The 24,373-nt window shown below is 45.8% G+C and overlaps 1 protein-coding gene across 3 annotated transcripts in view; it reads right to left on the reverse strand.

Moving 5' to 3' along the window:
• Positions 1 to 6,791: 6,791 nt before the first annotated feature.
• The window catches only part of LOC135243251 (equilibrative nucleoside transporter 4-like), a 39,996-nt gene continuing 22,414 nt past the window's right edge, over positions 6,792 to 24,373 (reverse strand). For 2 of the 3 annotated variants that reach the window (XM_064314935.1, XM_064314937.1), the window contains exons 2-11: positions 20,751 to 20,968; positions 18,244 to 18,375; positions 17,385 to 17,498; positions 15,962 to 16,090; positions 15,438 to 15,512; positions 14,177 to 14,442; positions 10,456 to 10,585; positions 9,669 to 9,856; positions 8,707 to 8,947; positions 6,792 to 7,974 (exon numbers count right to left, since the gene is read on the reverse strand). In XM_064314935.1, coding sequence (XP_064171005.1) covers positions 7,835 to 7,974; positions 8,707 to 8,947; positions 9,669 to 9,856; positions 10,456 to 10,585; positions 14,177 to 14,442; positions 15,438 to 15,512; positions 15,962 to 16,090; positions 17,385 to 17,498; positions 18,244 to 18,375; positions 20,751 to 20,913 — 1,578 coding nt within the window. In that variant the 5' untranslated portion in view covers positions 20,914 to 20,968 and the 3' untranslated portion in view covers positions 6,792 to 7,834. The remainder of the gene's footprint in view (positions 7,975 to 8,706; positions 8,948 to 9,668; positions 9,857 to 10,455; positions 10,586 to 14,176; positions 14,443 to 15,437; positions 15,513 to 15,961; positions 16,091 to 17,384; positions 17,499 to 18,243; positions 18,376 to 20,750; positions 20,969 to 24,373) is intronic. The other variant, XM_064314938.1, reaches the window with a different exon arrangement.

Consider the following 24,373-nt stretch of genomic DNA (forward strand, 5'->3'; position numbering starts at 1 on the left):
GTGCTGTGGGAGAAACTTACCAGACGGCACAGTGACATCCTTCTCGCCGTTTCTGACAACGCTGGAAGATTTCACAGCAACCTCTCCTGTCCTAGGGTGGAAGAGCTATCGTGACACGGGCAGCGAGTGGACGCACATCCTCTTAAGATTTAGGGACGCCTCGGAGCGCTCCGACGCACGGAAACAAAGTACGCAGCGAGCAGAAGTCGCTGCTCTCGGAAGACCCGAGAGTAATAGAGACCGAGGCAAACGCTCTCTTCCTAGATCAGTGTGTACACCCCATCGAGGGAGTCAACTCCAGCTTTATCGCTATCACAAAAAAAGGGGAAATGTCAATATGCATCAGCGAACCGTCTTATCGAGTATGGTCACCCGTCAAACCGCGTTACAGCTGTTTTGACAGCAGTGCCAAGCTTGCGTAACAGTGTGCGTTAGCGCGTAGCCTCCGTCACAAAATTTAAAACCGAACGGCAGCTGCTTTGGGATAATTGCAGCGGGTGGACAGTCAACCAGAACGATTAGTTTTTTTTAGGACATTTTCTCTTCTTCTGGCTTCGTTGGCCTGAATATTGACCCAGAGGCGCGAAAATCACTCAAGCCACGTTGCCTCAAATCGGGACAGGGAGAGAAACGGGCAGCGTCGCCACCATCAATCACGGGATCGGCACGCTGCAGTCTCACTCAAAATAATTTGTGACCGCTGTCTGGGTGGACTATTGTTAGCAAACCCCACTCACCTCAAAAGTGTAGCACCCAACAAAAGATACGAATACGAAGTGACATGAACTTCTAGAATCTCGAGAATCTTCTAGAACCCTTATTTTATTTTTTTATATTATTTAAAAAGTCTAAGACTATGTCACCAAAGAAATCACGTAAGTAAACGACAAAATATAAATTTATAGTAGGCCTAGCTTATTTCTTTTAGTTTAGATTTTTTTTAAACCAGCACAACTAAGCAGATAGGCTAGGCTTTTGTTTTCTGAAAAAGAATGGGATTTTTTTTAACCTTTGAGATAGTCCTTGGCTCTAAGTCTAAAGAAGAATATACAAATCATTTGCCTTCTGAACGTGTCTTGTTAATTGCCTGACTGATTTAAATCAAGCCGTTTCGGGAAATTAGCTTTAGGTTTATTGCGCGCGCGCGTGTGGTGTGTGTGTGTATGTGTGTGGCTGTGTCCCAAACCGCAAACTTCCATGCTCCACACTACCATGCTCCGGAATACGCACTCCAGGCAATGCTTGGGACTATGCACTCCGAACCATGGAAGTGCAGTAGCACGGAGAAACAGTTAAATGAGTGGGATGCACTTCGTGACGACATCTGACCCATAACCTTTAACCTTTGCCGTAACTATCGGTAAAATTCAGGTAATAAACCTGAGGGGAATAACGTGAGAGTGAGAGGGCATATTATCGACCATCTGAAATGCTACCGCATTTATTTCATATTTAATCAAGCGGACTGGACTCCGTTACCTATTTAAATGCAAGTCTTGTAAACATTACACATAACTGTCTAAATGGGAAAAAATCTTACTTAATACATATACATTTTAGTTATATTGATATTCTAATTAATTCCATAATCGCGAACATTAAGTAGTGCAAATGTCGCTTCTTCTTAATGGCTATTTTGCTTCCTGCTACTTGGGTTACAACTGTGAATATGTAACGGATCGCTAGAAATGCTAGTAGGGACCAGCCTTTTTCATATTAACCTGAAATACACAAGACGGGACACTTCTACAATATGATCTCAAGTAAAGACAAGTTCCATTAATCTCTATGCAGTGGCAGATACATGTCCCCGTAGGGCTAAAGCTAGCACTGGGCGAAAATCGCGAAAGTACTGAAAGAATTACCTCCGGAGGATAACAAGGACGTTTTTTTCTACATAACTAGGTACAGGTTGTTACTATGATTTCGCCTATTTTACATAGACTACAGTTGAAAATCTGATGTTTTTCTGTCTACCGAACGAACCCGGTCGGTAGATGCTCACACTGAGTAGTAGTAGGCTACTGAAATATTATGATCTAGACTAACCAGTAGGCTAATATCAGCAACTTTTTGCGAGCTAGCCACTTCAATTGAATTCTCCTATTTGCTGTCAGAAGAGCAGTGGAAGGCAACGATAGCTTGGAAAATATTAATTGCAGTTTGGATAGCTTTCAGTGTACTGTCAACCCCATAATAAAGGTGCCATTTCATTGTAAACAGTCGTGTCTGTTTTTTCATTATTTTCGCGCTGTATACTTTCGCGCTGGGTACTCAGTTAGGCAACATTTATGGAGCCGGTCATGTTTGTGGTGGCTACTCCATAGGCAAGGGGTGTATTTCAAATTAAATGAAAAGATGGGCAGTGGCGAGAATAAAACGGCAGTTTATAATTCAAGACGGGACCCGACGATTAGCACCGATGTATTTAATATAGCTCGTTACACTCGTTAAAAGTACATATCTTTAAACTAATAAAAACAACTGATACTTTACATATTGCGTTATTCATTAACACTGTACCACTTTATTTATACACCAACTCCTGTTTACCATTTTCCTATGACATGATTTCAGTTTCCAATCCGAGAGAGTAGCCTACACTAGACTGTCATCCGCCATTACCGTTGTTTTTGGCCGTTTTCGCGAAAGGAATTATGGTATTTTTCCCAGTCGGAGCATGCACGGATGCACACTTCAAATTTTGATCAAATGGAGTGCGCATCCGGGTACTTTATCCGTGCTCCGCACTACCGAACTTCGGTTTGGACTCGCACTCCAAGATGGCGGCATGCTCGCTATGTGCACTCGGAGCATGGAAGTATGCGGTTTGGGACACAGCCTATGTGTATGAGGGAGGTGGGTGTTGTAAAAATTCTACTATAATAATATACATCACAGAACTCCAGGTCTGTTGAACCCAATACAATTATTCCTTAATCCAACCTACACAGTAGCCGTCCGTGGGAGAAAGCGCTTTAATGAATGTTGCTATGATAGCAGCGCTATCAAGCAACCACACATCGGCAGTCTTTGTGCAGGAGTGCAAGGGTCAGCCTTTCAAGCCCATAATTCATTTGGGTAGGAGTCTGTGCCGAGTCCCGTGATTTAAACAAGAATAAATCTGCCTTCAGATGCAAGAGGGAACGGCCGGAGAGAGAGAGAGAGAGAGAGAGAGAGAGAGAGAGAGAGCGAACCCCCCACGGGCAAGCGGGAGTCACGAGCGTGTTTCTGACACGGTCTCGCTGAGCGTCTGAAATATTAATAAGCAATCTTTACAGTTATTTGCGGCCGCTCGCTCCCATATCTCACATTCAATTTTTCAATCTTCTCATCCATTACGGATCTCCCTTTGTGTTGCCTACGCTCTTGCTTTCAAAAATCACACCGGGCGATGTGGGCTGCCGCTGCTGCATTAGGAGTCTGTTAGACGTTCGGGTGAAGTCTGGAGCGCATTCGCATCAACTGCGTGTCAGTCCCACCTCGTGCGTCGCCCCGGAGACAATGGAACCTTCTGTCATCGCCGCCGACGGCGGCTTCTGTCATCTATTGATTTAGAGCCCAGCGTCAGTGTCACCTTTCTCCTTGTGAAATCAAAATGAATAGCATCACTGTTTTAAATTTAAAATACAAATATCATAAATATAAATGTGAAACTTATGCATGCGTTTGTGGCCGCATGCTGTGAATATATATTGGAAAATGCTTTCCTGAGGCAGCTGTTTCTCAGCGGGCATAGAAAGAAGCCGCTCACGAGTTACACTGTGGCTTTACATACAGGAGGCTATTTTACTTTAGTTTGAGCTAAACCGCAGATATTTTCGGTGGACTGTAGAAAAAAACATTTCTCTTGCGCAGGGCTCTTCCGTCAAGCCCCGACACAGGCGTCTGCTTGCGCTGCAGAGTAATTTGACATGGTCACCGGAATAAATTTGGATCTCAAAGAGCACAATACAAAAAAAAAAGCATATGAATTATTCAGGACTCTCATTAAGAGGCAATCAGAAGCAAAGCACATCCAATATTGCAGCCCACAAGCCAGAGGAGGCCCCTCCTCCTTGGTCCCAGGGCCGCCTCCTCCTCTTGAGACAATTTTAGAACCCTGTCAATCACTTCCCCCCAGCCCTCACCCACCCAAGCCATTTCTGACTTCCTTTTGCCCTTTTGTAATCGTGAAATGCAAAATTACATCAAATAAAGCCACTGGGCATTGTGGTAATGCGCTGCCAGAGGAACACTGCATTTCCCCATGTTATTTCTGTCCATTTCTCATTTTCAACGGTGAGAAGCATTTTTTTAAACTGCACCTAAGGCTCTTTTCAAAATGCGTCTGTAGTTTTTCCTCAATGCTGGCATTTAACACGGGCGCCTAATTGGTGCATGGAAGTGGTCCGGGGGCTTTCACTTGCTTTCACTCTCACAAAGCTGATTTCTAAATGTTTTGCTCCTTCAGGGAGCAAAGGCTTGTATTTTAATTGAACTACCCAAGGCACCTGTGTGGGCGCAGTGATTATATACAATACAACAGCGCCCTCTGCTGGATTAATGCAACAGATGAAAAGAAGGACGCCGCTGCACTACTGTGTTATCACGAATGTTTTCCTTCAACATTTGCAGAGTTCCTGCTGGCTTTTAAAACATTAAAATAGCATTTTTTTTTGTTTATTCAGTCGGTATGTTTATCCAGCGACAAATATAATCCTTACGGCTTCACATCCTAGAAAATAACTGAAAAATCGATGTACATTGTGTACGCTCTATAATACATTTGCGCCGCCCGAGTTTTACCGGAATGATTTCATTAGGCGATTGATGACGAGACTGTAAAACGTGCGACAGTAATTACTGTGCCGTGGAGCTATTAAAAATGCCTGAGGCAGCATTATGACTGCGCTGGGAAAGTGCGTAGCGCGCGACACGCCGCCTCGCTGCGCCGATAGCCTGTCCTTCAGTCGCCCTTTAACGCAGCTAGGAGCGATCCAGCCGGCAGCCTGCATCAGCAGCTTTAGGGATCCCGCCAGACGGACGGCGGTAAGAGGTAGCGCCTCAGCCCTCCTGGTTTTGGGGCGAGGCGCAGTGGCGGACTCAGGCTGTTTGAAGGGCAGGGGCGAAAAAATAAAAAGGGCACCTACTGCACGACATGGGGCCCCACCAGGGCGCAAAAAGCTATGATGCTTAGATGCCCTTCCGTGTTTTCTCACTTGGAAGGGCATCTGAGAGGGCACTTCATGAGCTTTTTTCATCAGAAAGGCACCTGTAGGGAACCTCAAGTTTATCCCGTTGTAAGGGCACCTATATGGCACCACATCACATTTTCTCCACCGGAGGGGCATCCATTAGGAAACTTCCCCACATTCTCACGCATGTAGGGACACCCTTTACAGCACTGCATCACATTTTATCCACTGGAGGGGCACTTCATTTTCTCTACTGGAAAGGGCACCCTTTGGAACACTGTCATGTAGGGGCGGCATAGAGGGCACCTCATAACGGCACCCTTTTCCATTGGAAGGGCACCCATAGGGAATGTCAAGTTAAGACCATTGTAAGGGCACCTTATAGGGCACTGCATCACGTTTTCTCCACTAGAAGGGCACTCATTAAGACACGTTATCAAATTTTCTTGCTCTAGAGGGCACATCATCATAATTTATTGCATGAAGGGGCACCCTAGAGGGCACTCAATCATTTTTTTCCCCATGTGAAGGGCAGCCAATAGGGCACTTCCTCTCGTTTTCACCACTCTAGAGGGCACTTTAGCGATGCTTTTTCAACCATGGGGGCACCGGGGGGGGCGGTCGCTGCGCCCCCCCCTCCTCCGCCCTAGACCTCATCCTTTCGACGCATCGCCGATCTGCGTAAGCCAAGCCACAAAGTTGTGATTTAAAAGTGGGCAGCACTGTCGCCTCACAGCAAGAAGGTTCAGGGTTCGAATCCGGTCAGGGCCTTTCTGTGTTCCCCCCGTGTCAGTGTGGGTTTTCTCCCACAGTCCAAAGACATGCAGGTAGGCTAATAGGAGACTAAATAGCCTATAGGTACGAGTGTGTGAGTGAATGTATGCCCTGTGATAGATTTGCAGCCTGTCCAGTGTGTATTCCCGCCGCTCACCCAGTGCACAGTGGGCTATAGCACCCCCTGTGACCCTGCTCAGGATAAGCGGGTATAGATAATGGACGGATAGGCATCCTGTTGCACAACGCCCCACCTCATTATGCATTTGCTGTTAAAAAAAAAAAAAACACTTGTTTTGTTTTAGAGAACTGGGCCTTGTTTACACACTCTCTCAGTTCTGTCTGTTCGGTTTTGGCCTAAAACTTAAAAAACACAATGGCTGTTGGCCATCCAGCTCGCGTACGAGCGCCAGGAACCCCTGAAGGATTAAAACCGCTATCTGCAGGTTCAGCATAACGGGCGACAGGAGCGGGTTCGCCCGGGGTGTGAGTTTATGAAAGCCCCTCTGATTGGAGAGGAGGTCTGTCGAATATTTCCGAGCTGTGTGTACCGTTTCAGCGGAGCAAATCCAAGCCCGGCACAGCTAATCCAGTCCAGCCTCTGAGCGAGCAAACAGCGTAGCCCCACGGCTATCCGGTTCGTTTGAATTAATCCTGCACTGTGGAACATTAGCTCGCACGCCCAGATGGTAAGCAGGTTTCATCTGCGGGGGGAAAAGCGCAAAGTCACATTACCGTCACCAATCAAGAGTGCACCGTTGAGCCGCCTAATAAAAGTCTTGTTTGACCTGCGACAAGCTTCGTTGTGTCATTCACTGAAACAGAGAGCATTAATGCACATTCTAGGCAATTGCGAAAGATATATTTTGTCCAGCTTTACTGCAGCGTACACACGGATAATAACACGCTATTTCATCGGGATTTACTGCCCGTAAGAGCGCAGACAGTGACTCTGTTTTATAGGGCAGTTTTTCATTCAACAAACAGCCGTTTCCAACACTGTAAAGACGGGAGATTACGAACAAAACAAGCACGATCAGTCTCATTCTGTCCAGTACCGATACAGTCACTGCTGCAGCCGTTTTGCAGAATCCACGTTTGGATGGAGGTGTAGGTCACAGCAGAATGTTTCAGATTTCCACAGGTGAAGTCACGTCCGTGCCACGACAGTTAACGCAAATGAAAAATGGCGAATTAACGAAATGTACAACCGAATCTCTAAAAAACATAGGAAAGCAAAAATGATTTATTATTCACAGGTATATATATGTGGACGACATCAAGTTCACGACAGCAGCAAGAGGCCTCTTCCTTGTCTGAGACGCGTTGGCGTTAGTGTTAAGTCCCCTCCTCGGACCTGCAAAAAGTCTTTCCTCCCAAAAGAACAAGGGATTGTTAAAGCGAGAGAGCTGAGCTGAGAGGAAGCCCGAGCCCGTTAGCGTTAGCACGTTTTGTCGACCCTCTCGGCAGTGTCCCGATGGCGATGAGGCGCGAGGGGGAGACGATGAAAGTTCGTGAAAGGACATGCGGGGCGACGAGACGAAACCGGCGATGTCACGTGGCGTGGCGTCTGGGAAAAGCGGCCGGCACGAGGCCACGATGGGGGGGACGGAGCTACGGAGACGGGAGGGGGGACGGCCCGCCGCGACAGACGGCGGCGCGGCGAAGCGAGCTCTCTCATTGGTGACGCAGATCATGGGGGGGGGGTTGTTTTTGGGCGTGAGGAACTGAAGGCCGTTGCCCGGCCGAGCACTGTGGGATACGTCTTTGAAAAATCTCTCTCGGGTGCGTGCGGCCGTCGTGACTGCGTTGCGCTTGACGCCGTTCGATATTCACCGCGTCGGTCCGACGCCGGGGGGGCACCGGCGGGCCGGCCGCGGCGTTCAGTACCCCGAGGTCGTCGTGGCGTTGAGGGGCCATGCCGCGCGGTGGCTGGAGCCCTGGGCGGTGAAGCTGTAGGCAAAGTACGCCACCGCAGAGCCCATCATCAGCCCTGCCATGTAGGACACGGTCATCGTGTTCCCTGCGGAAGAACGCAACAGAAAGCCTGTTCAGAAAACCGCCACTACATTATCACCACTGTTATCTATGCATTATACATACACAGACAAATATACACACAGATGCAAGTTAAACACATAGACATACAGTGTACATGCGTGTTTAAACACAAACATACACATACGTAAACTTATGCACACAATATGCACACACATAAAGCATGCACACACACGTGCATGTGTGTACACACAAAAACATAATATGTGCACACATGCACACACACTTTATAAACACACACACAACTGCTACGCACAAATGCACACGCTTATTAACATGTGCACACTTATTGCTCACACACTCTCTGCTACTCTCACACACACATACGCACACTCACACACACACTCTCTCTCACACACTCATACACACACAATCTCTCTCTCACATACTCACACACTCTCTCTCTCACACACTCACACGCACTCTCTCACACACTCACACACACACACACTCGCGCACTCACGCACACTCACACTCACACACACACTCTCTCACTCACACACACAGACACACGCACGCACACTCTCTCTCTCTCTCTCTCACACACACACACTCGCGCACACGCACACACACTCTCTCTCACACTTACACACACACTCTCTCTCTCACTCACACACACAGACACACGCACACACACTCTCTCTCTCTCTCACTCACACACTTACACACAGACACACAGACACACACACGCACACACCTGCCAGCTCCCTCTGCTCGGGGGGCACCTTCCCCGCCGCCAGTATCATGGGCACGCTGCCGAAGTAGCCGTTGGTGACGCCCATGAGGAGGGAGAAGACGCAGGGCCAGGCGGGGTGCGCCAGGGCCGGCCTCTCGGCCGGGTGCACGCACATGATGAAGAGCGGGATGAAGACCACCCGCACGCACGAGAACAGGAGCAGCCGCCCGCCCTTCCAGTCGTAGGGCAGCGCCGCCAGGATCTGCGGGCACGGACAGGAAGTGAGGGCGGTCAGGCACACGCGCTTATAATCGGACCGCCTGCCGCTGGTCCCATTCACACAAATACGGACGGGTGTAGCACAGTGGTAAGGAACGGGCTTGTAACCGAAAGGCCGAGGTTCGATTCCCGGGTAAGGACACTGCCGTTGTACCTTGAGCAGGTACTTAACTGCATTGCTTCAGTATATATCCAGCTGTATAAATGGATACAATGTAAAATGCTATGTAAAAAGTTGTGTAAGTCGCTCTGGATAAGAGCATCTGCTAAATGCCTCTAATGTAATGTAATGTAAAAATACGCTTACTTATTACTGCCACGTGATAATGTTTCAACAGCTCCACTTGTATGTAGACATACAATATATTATACAAAGGCAATTCATTTTTGTCCCTTGTAGGGGACATGAGTCTCTTGTCTTAATCTTAAGAGCCATATATTACACAATGTGGAAACTGACACCACAAGGGGCATTCAATAAAAAGAAAATATTTTTGAAAATATTCTCACTGCAACATATTGTTTTTGTCATAGGCCAAAATATTCTCATGTCAAAATATTTCAATCCTTAAAACTCTTTTTCTGCCAGGTCTCAGGGGTATGTAGAGCGTGGCTAATTGGAACTACATTGCGAAACTTGAAATTCTTTGCCGTCTGCTTTCTTGGGGCTGGGACAGTCAATCTCCCGAAACTCTGGGACTTACTTTTCCCACAAAGTCGGACATGTTGAAGATGGCCATGACCAGGATGGGCAGCCAGTCGCCCAGCATGTCGTTGCGGATTTCCGACTCCAGCCCCGGGAACAGGCAGAGGGTTATGAAGTAGGTGACGGCAATCGACAGCATGTAGGTCCAGATCACCCTGGAGACTATGTAGCGATGCAGGATCATTTCTGTGGAAGAGGCAGAGAACATCTCAACGCTCTGTTTCCCGCTCCGCTAATTGCTGTGGATATGTTCTTGTCACGTTGGTGGAATGCCAGTTCGAAACTACGTTTCCCAGAGGGCCACAGCCTGCAGTGGATCATGTAATGACACGGCTAATATAATGGCTGCTTCTAGTCTGGGAAGGAAGAAGGACAATGGATGGATAGAATGTGGAGTATTTTACAATACCAATGCAGAATAAATAAAAATAAAATAGTAATGGGCCAATCAAAATCCATATAATTTCATCCACTACTTCCAAAAGCAGTTTATGCTGACTTTCCTCATAATGGTACATATTCTTTCCTTCATTGTGACAGTTTAAATCACCTCAGCACCTGAACCAGTCACCCTTTACTTTCTCTCTTTTTTTGAATGCTCAGAAGATGCTCAGAAGAAGCCCTTTGCCAGTAGTTCTAGGCTGGAGATTGAATTTGCTCAGTAGAAAAAAAAATCACTAATTATCTCTAGAGCAAGGTCCAGCAGGCATAGTCAACCACTGGAACATGTTAGCAAACCAATCAACAGTCACCACTTCCAAACCCAGGGCACTGCTCTCCTTTACCCTTTATGCTGGGCCAGTTCTTCTTTATTTTCGGATTGGGGACATCAAATCGCACATATGTACCACCGCCTGCAAGCTCAGCCTCTGTCCCAACAGCTTCAGTGGGGGAGACTCCCAAGGCACCGTTATCCTGAGAGAGAGAGAGAGAGAGGGAGAAAGAGAGGGAGAGAGAGAGTGGGGGAAGAGGGAGATGGGGAGAGAAGGGGGAGAGGGAGAGAGAGAAAAAGAGAAACAGAGAGGGGGGAGAGGGAGAAAGAGAGAGAGAGAGGGAGAGAGAGCGAGGGGGGGAGAGAGAGAGAGAGAAAGAGGGAAAAAGGTTGTTTGTGTGAGTGTGTGAGAAAGGTTGTTTAAGAGGACGCAACTTGAGCCAATGGGAAATAGCTGAATCTACCCAGACAATGAACATGGCAGCTTCCCTCCAGTTCTGCCTAGCTGTGTGACGGGGCTGTGTGACACCAGGCGCATCGTACGCAAGGGTTAAATGAATCAGGTTTGTGCTCGCGTAACTTTATGAGAGCGTGTTCGAGATTCATCCATTTTTCTATCCATCCATCCATTTTCTAACCGCTTAGACCGGTGTTCAGGATTCCGCAGGCTTTAGAGTGGACTCAGAGACGCAGGCACCGAGACGTTAAGGAGGAAGCATCCGTCAGCGAAGACGCTCGCTTTTAAAAGAGATGTGCCCCTCCCGAGCTTACCTCACTGCGGTGTCTGGCAAGAACAGGCCCATTAACTGACTGGATGTCTGATGTGCGCAGAGGCCAGGAAAGCACTCACTTTAATTTGGAGAGAGCAAAAGGGGGATCAGGCAGTAGAAGTTTTCTGAAATAACTCAAGAGAAATGAGTCACGCTAGAGAAGGCAGACGGCCTCACACAACTTCTGACTGGAGCACTCCGTGAGGAAAAAGTATCTTGGAAAAATTTCGCTTTGAGAGTATCTTTGGATGAATGATTCGTGTTCGTGTTCCATGGCAAAACAGAAGGAACAGGCAAAAGGGTTTCTAACCTCAGATGTTGAATCTATGAAAAAGGCTACTATCTATGGTTTTGCCGATAAAATGCAAACAAAACATATTTGTGATTTTGGGCTGGCCGGACGGCGTATTCACACCTCAGTCCAGTACCAAGTCCTGCCTGTGCCACGGCCGACTGTAGCCTATGGTTTCGCGGGTGATCCAAAACAGGCCATAGCAGGGCTGCCCAACCACGCTCCTGGAGATCTACCCCCATGTAAAGTTTTCACTCCAACCCTAACAAAGCACTCCTCATTCAACAGCTTGAGATCTTGTTGACCTGCTAATCAGTAGAATCAGGTCTGCCAAATTAGTGCTTAAATGAAAACCTACAGGAAGGTAGAGATCTCCAGGTACAGGGTTGGGCAGCTCCGGGCCATAGCGTTGGACCCAGGGAGGAAGTCCCTTCACCAGCAGGGGCATTCCCAGCCTAATGACTCCACAGCGCCTGCTCTGGTGGACCAGTGAATTGCAACCTGCAGTTCCAGAGACATGCGCTAGTGTCAGCTATCCCAACTTAACAGAGAAAGCGGTAGCAACAGCACACGCCAACAAATACGATTGGGCAGTCCAGATCAAGGAAAAAGCAAAAACAAAGGATTAAAAAGTTTTGAAGCACATTGAAAAACAGGTCACTGACAGGTCATGATAACATTGACAGATTCCACTAATAAGACCTGAAGTATTAAAAGCGACCAGTTATCTCAGAATAATTACTGGACTGCCTATCTCTTATCACTTAATGAGTTCTGTAACAAGTGTGAGGACTTCATTGACCTAGAGGTAGAATTAACTGGCTCCTGAAGAAGACATTTGGGAGCCAACAAGCCAAGTTTTTACCCCTCGAGTACAAATTGATTTTCAAGTATTTTCTAAATGAGTTTACTTGCTGAGAAGAGGGTCAAAGGATTTATGCCCCTGTGTGAATTTAGAAGTGCACTCAAATGCCTCCACAAAGGTACACACATCAGTTACAGCAGCTAAGAACAGCTAAAAAGAAAGACCTAAGAAATATGTGTAAATATGTAAGCAAATAATTTCACACCATTAACAAGTAAAACAGGTCAGGCCTGTATTCACAAAGCATCTCAAAATGATTCCCGATCAGCACTCCTACTCTGAGACCCTTGCAAATCCAAAGATTCTTGGAGAAAATAACATTATTGATGGGAAATAAATTGACTAACTACACAGCTGGAGAAACAGAAGCATCATTGATTCACTTAGTCACTCATTTACTCACTCAATTACTAATTTCACTCACTCATTCAGTCAGTCACTCATTCACAGCACTCGGTCACTTCTCACGCATTCATTAATTCACAACACTCCCTCCCACCCTCGCGTGCTCCCTCAGGCTGCAGAGAAAACTCAACAAAACATCTCCGCTCAAAAGCGCTTTTACCAGAGGACTTTGGCTAGCGCCCAGAAAGTGACAGCCAAAATTCCCAGGTGGAACGCTAGCTCTGTCGCCCCGAGCAGGCTATTCAATGGAAAACCGAACCGTGTGGTACCTCCAAATCCTCCTCTACAGACAGAGAAAATCTCCAGCCAAAATTTAAATACAGGACACGCGGGTCCAGCAATCTGTCATAAAAAAAACACAAACAAACAGGGCCTTTTCTTCGAAGCTCAAATAGGCCCAACGGGAGGCATCCATTTTGGAATTTCGCACGCGGCCTGAAGTCCCGCTGCGAGAACGGACGCCGTGGCCCGCGGGCGGACGATAAGGACAAGGGCGTCCGATGGACGTGTGCCTGCGCCAAAAACCCCCGGCCCCTCCGCTCGTTACCGTGACGAAGGACACCGGCGGCGGGGTGGGGAACATTTTTTCGGCCGTTCGCGGCGGGAGGCCCCTCGCGCGCGCGTTAAACGCGTGACGGATGGGTGCCTATTTTCGGTTAAGCGGCGGCCTCATTCCGGAGGAGCGGATTCGGGAGGGAGGCGATCGAGCCCGCGAGGACAACGTCCCCTGCTGTTCACCTCGCCGTCGTTAGCATCTGTTTACGGCACACGCTGATTAGTCGCAGACGCGACGCAAACGACTGTTGTGACTACGCGCGTCCATCTTTTCCCGCTTTAATCGAAAGAGTGCGGAGAGACGCGCTCAGAAACGCATTAAGCAGCCGCTCACGTACGGCAGACGCTCCTGTAATAGCCGCCGAACTGCCGTGTGCCTGACGCATCCAATCAATCATATTCAAGCAGTCTCTTTTTTTTATAAATAGAGGGCTCAAGGGATGAAGATATCTCAAAGGTGCCATTTAAGGTTCTCGGAACGAACCAAACGTGTGTTCTCTCACAAGAGCCTTTAATAGCTTACTTTCTCACTGGTAGGTTGAAATTATAGCACACTGAACGACATCAGATATCTCCGCAGCAAATATTTACGTAACAGAGTGCAGACTCGTATGTACTCTGCAGACCTGGGTCAAATACATATTTGTTTTGTATTCAAATACTTTTCTGCGCTTTACTGATCTTGTCTGGTGTATTGATACCAATGAAATACTCTTAAAAAGTGCAAACCCCGCCTTTTGGTCATATTGGCAGGCTCAATTACACCAGGCAAGATCAACAGAGCACAGAAAAGTATTTGAATCCGAAACAGATACGTATTTGACCCAGGTCTGGTACTCTGTTACAGTTGTATACCGCATAATTTTGCTGTGTGTACTCCGTAAAAATATACATTTTTAAAACTTACAAATCTTACTTCCTCTGTGATGGCGTCGTGGTGGACGCGGTATCTGGTGCCGGAGTCCGCCTGACCCTTGACCTCGCCCAGGCCCTGGCGGGCGAGGCCGGTGTAGTGGCGCACGAACCGCGTCCGGCGCACCACCAGGTGGAGCAGGAAGCACATGAGCTCCAGGCCGATGGAGATGAGGAAGAAGATGATGGTGTTCTTCCTCTCGTTCTTGATCAGCAGCTTGGTGAAGATGCGGCTCAGCGATATGATCACGCCGGCCGTGCCTGCCCGGGGGGCGAGGAAGTGACATCGCTCTAAAACGAGTCTGAAAACTGAATTATCTCCACGCAGACGGGGGGGGGACATTTTACCTGCTCCGGAGAACGAAACGAATCTGCCAGGACAGCTGTTCGGCGAGGAGGACACAGCGGCGGGTTTGCAATCCCTAATTTGCATGTCTAAATCCCCCGCGGGGAATTGATGTTGTGCCTTTCATCTGAGCCTGAATCACTTCAGTAAATTACAGCTGGATAATGCGCAAAACGCCAGCGGAAAAATACGAGGGAGGAGGCCCAGATTCAGCAAGGAACATAAATATCATGTTCCCGTCGCATAAATAATGCTGAATTTATACTGAGAAGTAACATGGAGAAACACCATTTTTGTACAATTTATGTACAATTCTTCACATAAAACCATTGCTTCATGACAATGCTTCGGTGTAATGTATTATAAATATATATCTATAAATATATATATGTGTGTGTGTGTGTGTGTGTGTGCAAAGCTTATCAGAGCAGTAAATAGATAAATATATTGCTTACTCAAGGCAGTTCATCACGTGATTAAACAATATGTGTAGTACAACCAACAGAGCGTCTACTGAAAATATAGAGCATTATGAAAAAAGAAATGCAATGTAAATAATATAATACAGTGGCTTCAAAACGACATTTACTCAGGCTATCAATCCATCAATCTATCTATTCTATCTATCTATATCTATAAATCTGGAAAAATCAGCTTTACTATAAATACCAGAATTTAAATGTCACTATTCCTCAGAGTTCAGTTTTAAGCTGTCTCTCATTCTCATTTATGGTTAGTCTGTGCTCTCTCTCTCTGTCTCTCTCTCTCTCTCCCTCCCTCCCTCTCTCTCTCCCTCCCTCCCCTTGCCATTCTTATAATCTGAAATGTTTTCCCCGTTGGCTCTGATATTAATGATGTCAGGCTCCCCAGGGAGTGTGCCGAGTGACACAAGAATAAAAGATGATCTTACTCTCTCCGGTCATGACGCCTTGCGTGTACCTCTTCGGAAGCATCCCCATGTAACCATAGAAACTGGACTGCTGAACTGGTAAAGAAAAATGGACAGAGAAGGTATTGCACGGTTACCGCCCTCCTTATAGGACATGCTGCTATTCAGTTTAGCACGCTTTATTGTGAACGCTACAGGTCTGAATCGTTGAACGCGTCTCCAGGGTCCTGATTCGAATGAAACGATAAGGTCATCTTGAGCGCCTGCTGTGGTCAGACCACGAAGAACACAATGTGGTGTGCACGCCGGGAATCACCTTCCTGTCTGTGCCTGTGTTATGAGATTGACAGACAACTTAACGACACAAGACACCATACATCATGAACGTACGTTCCGGGATATGGTCGCCAGACAGAATTAAGGCGGACCAGAATCAGAACATATTAAACAATGATATCGCTGTGCAAAGGTGACCCAGTTTCCCCTTAATGAGAATAATGCCTTGAGACATCCACGACGTGCTCTTCTTCAAATTCACCAGGTACCTGTACATCCGAATGCCACGATGCCCACGGCCAGCAGGGTGATGATGTACGACTGCCTGGTGGTGAACTGCTCCAGCCAGATGTCGCAGACGCCGACGAACACCAACGGCCCCAGGGCGAAGAGGTAGCCTGCGGGGGGACAGGCCAATCGTTCACGTTCGCTCGTCGGCTAAAGAGGCGAGCACCGGAACGATCATCGTGCTAACAGCTCGCTAGCACGTTTCTCTCCCATCCAGCGCACTCCAGCATTGTGCGCCGCTCATCTCATAAGCGTTCCTCATCTGAAAGCAGACGCCTCGGGAATTACACTCGCTTGCCTCCATATCCCTTTAGATCGAAAAGATAACCCCACTTCCCCCCCGTTAGCACGTTAGCACGATAGCACGATAACTCCATCGTTGTGGACAACACGCAGAGAGAGCATGTTTTCAGCGGACCGGACTCTGATCTTCAAAGTGCTTCGCTGCTACTACCCCTCCAAAGGGGCCCTTCTCTTTTTTTGTTAGCATACGTGCAAGTTTAACTCCCAGTGTGCGGGACGAGAAAGCAAATATTAGTTTGCTTTTAATCAAAGCCAGCTGCGTTGGATCTGTCCCTGGGATCGGCAGCCAGAGAAGGCCCAATTACACCCATCTTGCGTGCAAATTCGGCCGCCGGTGCACGTGTGCCAGAGGAGACGAGCGGACAGGCCGGGCTTCGGCTCAGCTGCAACAGAGGCGGGGGCGTTCTGGTGACAAAACCTTTTACGGGGATAAAGACCATTCTGTAGGACCACGTGTCACAATCTGGCTCCTTAGATGACTGTAATGACGGGCTTCACGACAGACAGTTCTGTCTACACAGCCTGTTCCCTTCATCCGTTTTCTCTGACGCTAGTTAATTACACTGGGATTGATTGACAGCCTTGCGCGTGTGAATGCCCGCGCCTTTGCGCGTGTGTGAGCGTGTTTGGGTCTTCAACGCGTGTGCGTACAGTACACACGTACGCTGCCCCGTGCGTGTGTCTGTGTGTTTTCACATACGTGTGGACGTGCGTACATTTGTACATTTATATGCTGATGCCCATGCAGTATGTGTGTGTTTATGCTTCCATGTCTGTGAAGTGTGTCTTTATGTACCTGTGCATATGAGCACACACGTGTGCGTCTCTGTGTGTGCGTGTGCTAGCGTACGCGCGCACGTGTGCGTCTCTGTGTGTGTGTGTTAGCGTACACGCGCACGTGTGCGTCTCTGTGTTGTGTGTGTGTGCTAGCGTATGCGCGCACGTGTGCGTCTGTGTGTGTGTGTGTGTGTGTGTGTGTGCGTGTGCTAGCGTACGCGCGCACGTGTGCGTCTCTGTGTGTGTGTGTGCGTGTGTTAGCGTACGCGCGCACGTGTGCGTCTCTGTGTGTGCGTGTGCTAGCGTACGCGCACACGTGCTCACCTGCAGTGATCCGGGTGTGCAGGCTGAGCATCTCCACCAGGGCGTTGTTCAGAACCACCGCCACCAGGGCCACCAGGATGTAGGTCAGGCTCATGTCGAACACAATGGACGTTCCTGCCAGGTGACCAGCCAATCACAACCAGAGATTACACAACTCCATTGCTCTCTGGCCAATGATTTATCTCTGACTGGACATTTAAAAAAACATTTATTTTAACCCATTTCAGTTCCTTTCTGGGATTCAGGCATTATTATAAAAAATATATAATTATAAAAAAATATCAAAAAAAAAACGAATACAATTTACGGTCTACCAATGTTGTGTCATCAGACTGCTCTGCTTTTTTACGTTTATGTGTTTTTGGATGTGATTTGCTCAACTAGACTGAAAGGACCTGGGCCTGTATTCATGAAGTGTCTCAGAGTAGGAGAGCTAATCCAGGATCAGTTTTCTCCTTAACACGTCCAAACATTTTCCATTATGAGCTAAAAGGCAAGACTGATCCTATATCAGCACTCTTGCTCTGAGTCACCTTAGTAGGACTGGTGTCTGAGTCCTGACAATGGAACGTTCTCCCTAAGCCAATGTTTGAAAGTTCAGCCTTACCAATTGAGCACATTTACACATTTATTTCAGTAAATCTTTCGACTGTGTTCCAGGATGAAAGACTTCAGTGGACACAAACATATCTGCCTTTTCTCAGTTTGGAAAAAGAAAAAATCTCATGGCAGCTGCCTTAGAGACAGAACAGAGCTGAAAGTCAACACAGGCTAACGCAACTAGCGTCGCCGGGTGAAGTACCGGTCGTTTATCAGACAGCGTTATACGCACAGCAGAGCCGCGTCTGCGGATGCGCACCTTCAAATTTGTGGTGTAAATAGTCCACGTCGGTGATGAAGCTGTTGTAGGGCAGCAGGAAACCCACTCCAGCCAGCAGCATGGCGAAGTAGATCCCATGGTAACGGTCGTCGGGCACAGGCTCTTCAAAGGCTAATGCAGACACCGGGAGGAGAAGGCAGGCTCATCGCATTGTTGTCTTTCTAAAGCCTTCTGCAGAACACGTATTAAATGTCTACCGACAAGGACAGTGTTTCCGTAAGGAACGAAATCTGGGTCACTGCTTAAAAAAAAAAGGACAAACAAGTGTGTAAGATAAATGCTTACTATGCTCTTTCTCGCATATATCCAAAATTTTATCCTAATTAGGACAATGCCATGGCTCAAGGCGATGAATCTGGGTCACTGTTAAAGACATATACATTTACAATGAACAGATAGTGATTTTAAGTGAATTAAACTGTAGTTACAGGTGCATGCCAAAGATATTCAGTTGCTGAAATCTCATACAGTTCCAATTGGGTGTCCTTATCATCATCCATTTTGTGAAAATCCAGAAACTCCAGGAAACATTGCAGTGCATTTGTAACTTACAAGATAATGATTACTTTGTCAACAAATCCCCAAAAAAATTGTTTGGGTGGCCACACAGTACCAGAAATTCCTCAAAACCCCTTGCAAGTTCATCTGTTTCATGTAAGGTTCAATCTTCAAAAGCGCATTGCCTTTGCTGCGAGCTTGAACTTAATAATACAAAACCCTGTCCAGATATCTATATAAAACCATAATTACAAAGGCACTGGCAGTTCCTTGTTGAGTGACCCTTCAGTGACCTTTAAGGAAACCTCCACTCCTGAAGCTGTGAGTTTCTTTCTCCTGAGTGTGGATCCTTTTCAAGCATGTCCCCATTAGGGAATTCATTGAACATTAATGGGCTTAAGTCATTCCTCAGTGCCTCCACGCCTAGACTACTGCAGGGCTTTAGAGAGAAGGAAATCTCAGCCTTTTAAGTACTAAATTGACTGTAGTTTAAATGTTTAATACTGATTTATTATTACTTTACCTCTGGTTCTGGCCTGCCTGAGCTGTGTGTGCACGTGGGCGAGACACTGCAGTCAGCACCGGCTGTGCCAACATGCTGGCACTCTCAGGTGCACTCCTACAGGACCAGCCAAGATAAAGAAGCAGATCTGCCATATGCACTACAGCAAGACGAGCCCAATATGTACTACAGCAAGACTAGCCCAATATGAACTACAGCAAGACTAGCCCAATATGTACTACAGCAAGACTAGCCCAATATGAACTACAGCAAGACTAGCCCAATATGTACTACAGCAAGACTAGCCTAATATGTAGTACATCAAGAGCCCCATATCTACTACAGCAAGACTAGCCCAATATGTACTACAGCAAGACTAGCCCAATATGTACTACAACAAGACTAGCCCAATATGTACTACAGCAAGACTAGCCCAATATGTACTACAACAAGACTAGCCCAATATGTACTACAGCAAGACTAGCCCAATATGTACTACAGCAAGACTAGCCCAATATGCACTACAGCAAGACTAGCCCAATATGTACTACACAAGACTAGCCAATATGTACTACAGCAAGACTAGCCAATATGTACTACAACAAGACTAGCCCAATATGTACTATAGCAAGACTAGCCCAATATGTACTACAACAAGACTAGCCCAATATGTACTACAGCAAGACTAGCCCAATATGAACTACAGCAAGACTAGCCCAATATGTACTACAGCAAGACTAGCCCAATATGTACTACAGCAAGACTAGTCCAATATGCACTACAGCAAGACTAGTCCAATATGCACTACAGCAAGACTAGCCCAATATGCACTATAGCAAGACTAGCCCAATATGTACTACAGCAAGACTAGCCCAATTCACTTATAACAGAATTATGACATTTTCTGAAAGGATTGTCAATTCAGTCAGATTAGCCCAATATACTTTGGAGTTTCGACAGTCTCTCATAGGATTTTAATTTACAGTAGATTAGCCCAATACATCCTATATGAGTTTTGACACCGTCTTATAGGATTTCAGTTTACAGTATACTCTACATACTATGGAGCCTACACCAGGGCTGCCCAACCCTGTTCCTGAAGATATATCCTGTAGATCTTCATTTCAAACCTAATTTGGCACGCCTGATTCTGCTAATCAGCAGCGCAACAAAATTTCCAGCTGCTGAATGATGTGTGCTTTGTTAGGGTTGGAGTGAAAACCCTCCAGATGGGAGATCCCCTGGAGCAGGGTGGCACAGCCCTGGCCAAGACAACGCCTTTGTGGATTTACATTTGAAGTTGATTACCCCTATATGCTAGGACAATTTGACGATGGACAGTGGCACAATATCTAATGCAATTGTGGATGAGAGTCATTATAAATTCAATACAATGCACTACAGTTACAACAACGTCTTACAGGATTTTCTAAAATCTCATAGGACTCCACTGTTCATCAGGTGCCTCTTTACTCTGTGAGCTCACCTGGCTCTGTGAAGGTCAGGATGCCCTTGTCCGGGACCTCCTTGGCCTGGCACTCCTCGTCCTCCAGCTGGTAGCTCTCGAAGCTGAAGCTCATCACCACGTTCCCCTCGGGCGTCTGGGAGGGCGTGGCCTGCCTCCGCCGCTCCAGCCCCGTCGAGCACATCCTCCGCTCCTCCGTCCGCCCGCTCCGCTGACGGCGAGGTCACGTCAGGACACCGCTGGACAGAGGAAACACCGTGCGCAGAATGTCAAGCGGGATAATCAACCTTTTCCTCATCCGAAAATTCCTCTTCTCATTGTACAATTTTCAGACATTTTAACATCGTTTCTACATTCATTAAGCTGCCCTTCGCAAGCACAAGAGCATTTATTCAGTTAATTAGATGAGCAAAAGCCTAAATAAATATGCTAAATGGATCGTCTGAATGTTGCATTTAGTCAGGCAATTAAATGTTTCATCATATGAATAATTGAAGCAGGATTTAGTCAGTACAAGTGCACTACATTTGGCTGGCAGAGAACTGATTCATGCAACATGGCCGACATTGACGTATGTCAGAGACAATGTGATTGTTACTGAAATTACAGAACCCACTTCTGATGCATTTGATGTGTGTATGATAAATTCTGATTTACTTGTTTAAGTGTAGATTTATTTTAATGAACGTTACATTGATAAGCATTCACAAGTTTAATGCAAGCAAGTACTAAACATTTCACTGTAAATGAAATCATTTTGCCTTAAATTTGTAATCATGGGAAGGTCATTAGCAACATAGAGTGCCTTTGGCACTTCACAAAATCTTTAAATTTGTCAAAAATATGTCAAAAATTGACATTCCATTTAGGTTCAAATGCAGAGAGTAAACATCAGGGTTCCGGAAAAACATGTTGGTCAATGTTTGGTTCAGACACTCAAATAATTACAAGCATATTTTCACTGAATAAACCATGAGATATGTCCACTGACTAAACCATGAGATATTTACACCATGTCGGGGACATATACAGACTGAAAGTATTTTCATCGGATCACTATAATAATTGTATTTTCATAAACATACCAATCATGTTCATTTATTGCTATCAAATTATAAGCAAACAATCAATTTTGTGTAAACTGTGTGCTTTTCTGAAGAATTTTTTAAATAAAAATGAAAAATAATGACTTTTTAAGCATATATTGATGGGCCCCTCAAATTCATTAATATGCTACACAAATGATATTGATATTTGATCACATGATAAAATTTTGATTAAAAAAAAAAAAAACCCAAGATTATAGGGTGGCCACAGGTGTGACAGGGTGGACTAAGGACGGACAGTGTGGACAGCAATGACAAATCATCACCTTTCCAGAGTGTCGTGCATCAGATGCGTATGTGAAAACTGATCTGACAACCGAGGACGTACATACAGCCCGACACCTGCGCGTGAGCTACTGGCTATGGCACAAACAAATTACCACCTGCTTTCAGCAGTTCTAAAAATTCTCAGGCAAAGAGGGGAGCTGAAATGAATGCGTGCTTGAGTAAATCAGACGGAGAACTCCACCCTGTTTTAGCACATTCACTGCAGGTATACATACGCATGAGCACATTTAACTACGCATGAAAAGTAAAGTTGCAGAGTGACGTCATCACCGAAACGACATCCTAATAGCGATTTGACCCACGGGGACCATTCACTGGACCTAACGTAGATATCGCTACCTTGTAGCAACTGTATTTTGAAAAGCAGTTTCAATCCTTTGTCCCTACAAATGCGTGTACCATTTTTTTATCGGCTTCTCTCCTTGGGGTAAACACTTGGTGGTGGCATTTGATATTGACCATAGAAAGCTGAACAGATTGTTCTAAATACCCCTAACATCGTTGACATTCATGTCACCTCTAACTTCACTTACAGGATTTTTTGGCCTACAGCTCACCTTAACTGCTTTTCCACATACTTCCATGTGGATGTTTCCATTTGCACAGAGCATTTATTGGCTTTATTTGTGTATTTGTGGCTCTGGATTCAGGCACTGCATCTGTCCATCAGGCATGATTAAAAATTAAAAATTAAAAATTATTATAATGTGATTATAAATATGACACACTCGTGCTTTTGATTCACACGTCCACCCAGCCCCGGTGTATTTGACGACATGGTGGCCAATGACAGCACGGACATTTTGAGCTAAAATTAGCAACTGAACTCCAAGTGATTGTGACAAGGCTAGAATAATGGTGAATATCTGAAGTGGATTTTGTCCTCTTTGAGAAACATATTTTCAAATTATGACATTTAAAATTATGAAACTACCTCTGTATTTTAGCCTCACAGGGTGGACCTATAAACCTATATAGCATATAGACTGGACCACATTAAGCAAGCAACACATGATGTAAAATTGGGTGGTATGAAGTGTAGATACTGACTTGTTACTACTGCTGTTCAGCTGTGATATCATTGAATAAAAAGGGTATTTTCTTAAGTGTGCAGATACTAAAATATGACAGGTTGGACAGCAACTTTAAGGACACACACAACTTAAAAATAAGAAAATGAGGACATTTTTATTTTATTTTATGATTTGTTCACTTTTGTGCTCCCATTGAAGTTGAGTGAACAGCAAATATTGTTCCTACGAAAAACCAATATGGGATTCATGACACTATGTGCAGACCTGTTTTTTTGTGCGTATCCCAGGTGCATGAGATGATGAATGTTGACTATTTGTAAATTTTATGCGTAATCCTGTTCATGTGATTAGCCTAATGAAACAGCCACAAACAAATACAGATACAAAAAAAAAGACGAATACCAAATCTTCTTACGAAAAGGTTTACGATCAAATGAGATCGTACACATGCTTTGTGAATGAGGCCCAATGTGTTAAGGTTTATATGACCATAAAAGCTCACTCATTAATAAGGAACATTTTGATAGGGTACTGCTCTACAATGTACATCAAATCAGAATACCTTATATTGAGGACACTAAAAGGCACCCTGGTGATATTGCCCTGTGAGCACATAACAGTATGTAGTTAGTTGAAACACATATTGTACGCATTAGTTGTTAACTATGTAATATATTGCTAAAGTTATTGCAACAGCTTTGTTTCTCACCCGAGGTTCTCTCTTTGAAGCCCGTGATTTCACACTCTTTGTAAATGCTATAACGGCGCCACGTTAAATTATTCACAGAAAGTGACAAATCTCTGGCGGTTGAAAAGAAAAGAGTCGTGCTTAAAACACTTTAAGTTGACGCAAGGTGTCCCATTTGCGTTCACGCTTGTCGAGTCCAGCGCACTACACACCGCATTTGAGGGGCTTCAGGATGACAGTTTTATTGTTTTTCTTTTGTGTGCGTCGGCAGGAAAAGGAGTTCAAAGAACCTGAGATACCTGGCTTCCGTTTCTCCATTTATTCAGCTTATTCGATTTTTATTAGATTTTTGTTCCAATAAGAGGATTCTTATGTCGGAAGCCTGATTCTGCGCTACAAATCTAATGTTTGAGGCTCGCTAAATACTCTGAGGCATGGATTCTATAAAAGTTTGCCCTTGACAAGCAAACAAACACATATGTTCACTGTCAATTCGCAAACGTAGTTTGGCGAGTTAATTTTGGTGAT

This window comes from Anguilla rostrata, chromosome 17 (genome assembly GCF_018555375.3).
Source record: "Anguilla rostrata isolate EN2019 chromosome 17, ASM1855537v3, whole genome shotgun sequence".
Taxonomy (NCBI): Eukaryota; Metazoa; Chordata; class Actinopteri; order Anguilliformes; family Anguillidae; genus Anguilla; species Anguilla rostrata.